Source organism: Cannabis sativa, chromosome 6 (genome assembly GCF_029168945.1).
Source record: "Cannabis sativa cultivar Pink pepper isolate KNU-18-1 chromosome 6, ASM2916894v1, whole genome shotgun sequence".
Lineage (NCBI taxonomy): Eukaryota > Viridiplantae > Streptophyta > Magnoliopsida > Rosales > Cannabaceae > Cannabis > Cannabis sativa.
Genome location: NC_083606.1, coordinates 7,844,138 through 7,848,522, shown reverse-complemented (window position 1 = coordinate 7,848,522; position 4,385 = coordinate 7,844,138). Strand labels below are relative to the sequence as shown.

Genomic DNA, 4,385 nt, shown 5'->3' with positions numbered 1-4,385 from the left:
TACATCAAGCCACGGTTCACCAACATAAAAACAACTCAAACGCCACAAGACATCGAGGAGAAATGAAACACAAGTATGGGGTCGAATGAACTACATGAAAGCATGGAGAAGCAAAGAGCACGTGCAAGAAGAATTACGAGGAAAAGCCAACGAATCATACAAAGTTCTTTGCCGGTTTTTTGCACATGTTGCAAAAAACTAATCCGGAACAATAGTGCACATGGAAACAGAGGATGACAACGGCTTCAAGTACTTGTTTGTCGCACTTTGGATGCATCAATAAAAGGATGGAAGAAATGCAAACCTATAATAGTTTTTGACTGAACTTTCCTTAAATCAACATATGGAGGTACACCGCTCTCTCGCTTGTACACGGGATGCAAATGGGCACATTTTTCCACTAGCTTTTTCTCGTTGTGGATTCGAAAACAACAACTCATGGCAATGGTTTTTCACAAATGTGAGAGAAACATATGGGATTAGAGAGGAACAAAGTGCTTGATCTCGGATAGACATGAGAGCATAAGTAAGGCGGCTTGTCAAGTATTTCCGTAAATCACACATTGCTATTGTGTATACCACCTCGTTAAGCAACCTAAAAGCAACCTTCAAGAAGAATGCAAACAAGCCGGATAAACCATTCTTCGCCGCACGAGCAGCATACACAAGAGAGGAAATTTGAATACCATATGAGCGAGTTGGACGGCTTGGACATCCGTGTAAGACCATATTTACAACAAGTTGGATACCACAAATGGTCAAGATACCACCGCAAAAACAACGGGTATTCAACTATGACTTCAAACATTGCTGAATCTCTAAATGCAGCAAACTTGGCAGCTAGAGAGCTACCAATCACAACACTGATGGAGTCATTGAGAGCATTGATTCAACAATGGACATACACAAACAGGAAAAAAGCACAGAAAACAACAACATTTTTAACACCTACAGCAGAAAAGAAATTAGTCGACAACTTTGTGGAATCATTGACAGAAAATGTAATGACATGTTAAATATTTTAGTTGCATTTCAGTTTCTTTATAGTTTGTTTTTCGTTGTCATACATATTAACAGTTTTACACTTAATCCGCAGGTAAAACCAATAAACGAGACCATGTTCGAAGTCATTGAACTAACCAGATCATGGGTCATCAACCTCAAGGAGAAAACATGCAGTTGCAACAGATTCCAACTTGATGAGTTACCGTGTGCTCATGCGCTTCTTTGTTATAAAAGAGATGAACTTGAATGTTTACAACTACTGTTCGGGTTATTACACCACGCGAACATGGCTTGAAACATACAGCGGCTCAACATATCCGGTACACAATCACACAACTTGGGATGTGCCACAAAACATAAAAGATATCATTGTTCTGCCACCAAACCAAAAAATAAGATCTGGAAGACCAAGGAAACGAAGGTTTTTATCTGAATGGGATACAAAAAAACATAACAGGTGCGGCAAATGTGGACAACACGGACACAATCGAAAGACATGCAACAATCAAGCAATAAAATAGATACATATGAAATATTTGAATTGTTTAATTTTGTGTGCAAATTCAAACAGGTTGATCTGTGATGCTCTAAATACATGGGATTTCATTTTTATGAAATTTGAAACAGTTTTTTAATAGTTTCAAAATCGTTTTGTTACAGTTGCGACCCTTTGTAAAATATTAAGTACCGGAATGACTTATTGTTTACAGTTTTAAAGGCAGTCAGTCAATAATCGATAAAACATAACTTGAATAAGGGAAAATAGTTAACGGAATACGAAGAATAAATATACATTCATAGCACTATTTAGGAAAAATGAAAACATAGTTTGTATTTAGTTGGTTAATAGTTTCTCCATAGTTGTGCGACCGTATATAAGAACTTGAACAATTAAAAAAACACAAAACTTTGGGAAATACAAACCTATACAATAAAGATATTATAAGTAGTGAATGTCAAATATCCTAAAAGTTTTAAACCAGCTACATAGTTTTAAACACACAACAACACTAAAACTTGTCAAGTAAATAGATTCAACAAATAACATAATAGAGCCACCAAATTAAAAGTTCCTATTTCTTCAATTTAGATGCCTTAGAAGACTTGGATTGCTTCTCATCCTCGCTGTCAATACTTTCGTCAATTTTCCTTTGTCCGTACGAGTAGAAAAGTGAAGCAAGTCGGGTTCGATAAACTTCGATGTCAAAGTCTGCAGGGACATCCTTTCCGTGTATAAAGAATTCAGCAAAGGCAGCAACATATGCTCCACAATCACTGTTAAAAAATATAGAGAAAAAATAAACAGATTAGAAACTAAAAAACAACATAAAAGAAACTTAAAAGAAACACTCACTTCTTCTGCTGAGACGCAATACCACTAAGCTCCACGATTCTGAATGGAGCTGTAGGTCGAACCGAGGCAGGAACTTGTGCTCTATTCTTCCGTAAACCCAAGTAAATCGAAAAACAAAGGCAAAGCAACACGGAATAAGCCTTCATCGCATTCCTAGCTGCGGCATTCATCTTCGCGGTTCTCAAAGAATTGTACAGAAATAACGTCCTTTCGTGCACGTCAAGACGCCCAAAAACCCAATGACTTTCCCTTCTTAAATTGATGATGAAAAGCACGTGATCGGCTTCATACCAAGGCTTGGAACAGGGAATGCGCATACCTCGGATGTAATGCGCAATTGGGTGGGCAGCGTGAATGTGTGACATCTTAGTCTTCATTGACTTGGCCTTGTTAAATTTGTGGTACAATGCTTGGATCGAATCATCAAAAAGACAATCAGTGGTTGCGAAATTCAACGTCACAGCGGAAGAATACTTACCTTTTTTCCGAAGGTAATAGAATATGGTGTTCATATGCTGAGAAAAAAAACAACACAGAAACACAAATGAAAAGGTTTAACAACTGGAAAAAACCGAAATGTAGTATCAAACCGAAAAACATTTAGAAAGAAACTAAAAACAAACTACCATAAGTACAATATAAATTGGAAACTTTACCGAGTCGTTCATAAACATGTCGCATGTGGCCAAATGGTAAAACCAAGTTTTATCCTCAACATAATCAACACCTAGCCTAAAACCCGGGTAAATTTCTTTGCGCCGTCTTCATAACAATTATAATGCCTACAACAACAAAAAAAACGACAAAAAAACGGCATTAAAACAGAATGAAACCGGAAAAAAAAATAATACAAAAACAGATTTAATAAAAAACGATCCACAGGGATGTTTAAGCAATCCTTCACCAATCCAAGAGTCAAATTTTGCCTCAATCTCGGTAGATACGGGATCAGCAAAAGCATCATTAAGAGCATAAAGGCCCTTCACATAAGTCACCATTTTGAAATCCCTATCATCCCCAGCAGACTGAGAACCTGAGGACATAAGCTCCATTGGAGTGCTCCCGACATCAGCAGACCCGAAATCAACAAATGGAGATTTCAAGGCGGAGCACGCTTCCTCTTATCCAACGAGAGGTGTATCGTAGACGGTATCCTCGGTTCTTCATCGCATGAAGGGCATCTGACTTCTCACCAACAACATCTGGATTGGGTGCGGGGACCTAAAAAATAAAGAATGCATTAAAACAGTTGCAAAACATACTAGAAACTAATGAGCAACCAAAAAGAAACCTAGTTTTTTTGAAAACAATTAAAAGTAAACTTACATTGATTTTAGCAATGACCTCCAAGCCAGCCAACACAACTTGATCATCATCTATTACAAGCTGGCTCAATCCATCAAAGAAATCGTCCCCCTTCAATCGAGACTCATCGCCCTTCGGCTTCTCAACATCCTTAACATTTTTATCACTCCCTCCAACATCCTCAGAAGGATTCACCTCAGCAGAAGGGACAGCGAATGACCTTGTCAGCATCATCAGCAACCCCACCAACTTTAACCAACTCACCACCATCGTCGGAGTCGGAATCAATATTTTCTGGATCAGGCAATTGCTTGTCATCATCCTCGGCATCATCATCATCATCATCATCATCAGGATCATCATCAGAATCTTGAGTTACTAATTCATCCGATGACTTTCCCTGTATCGACCAACATAAATGAAACTTAAATAAAACAAGAAAGAAACTATACAAAAAAAATAAAAAAACCTAAACAATAAAATAAGAATAAATACCTCGTCAGAAGGACGACGATGAATGGCATTAACCTTCTCTTAGATATCCTTAATTACAGTCATTACGGATTTGAAATTAAAATCAACAAAACACCTCAACGAAATGAAGTCCTCGGCCAATGATGATTGATTCGAACTGAGCATCTCCAGCTTAGATTTCATCCAATCAATATCTCGCCGAATCGACTTCTTTGAAGATGAGCCACCCTCGAAGGATTGCTTCGCT

At 37.9% G+C, this 4,385-nt stretch overlaps 1 protein-coding gene and 1 long non-coding RNA gene across 2 annotated transcripts; one reads left to right on the top strand and one right to left on the bottom strand.

Annotated features, from left to right (window-relative positions):
* The first annotated feature begins 789 nt into the window (after window positions 1-789).
* Window positions 790-1,738, top strand: LOC115720856 (uncharacterized). The gene is made up of 3 exons (XM_061117951.1): window positions 790-1,001; window positions 1,097-1,253; window positions 1,716-1,738. Exons 1-3 carry the CDS (start codon window positions 795-797, stop codon window positions 1,736-1,738), a joined length of 387 nt encoding a protein of 128 aa, XP_060973934.1. The 5' UTR covers window positions 790-794.
* A 42-nt stretch (window positions 1,739-1,780) lies between these two features.
* LOC133038745 (uncharacterized) lies at window positions 1,781-2,414 on the bottom strand. The gene is made up of 2 exons (XR_009688261.1): window positions 2,360-2,414; window positions 1,781-2,280 (listed from the first exon to the last, which is right to left on the bottom strand). It is a non-coding gene; the product is annotated as an uncharacterized LOC133038745 (long non-coding RNA).
* Between the last annotated feature and the right edge of the window lie 1,971 nt (window positions 2,415-4,385).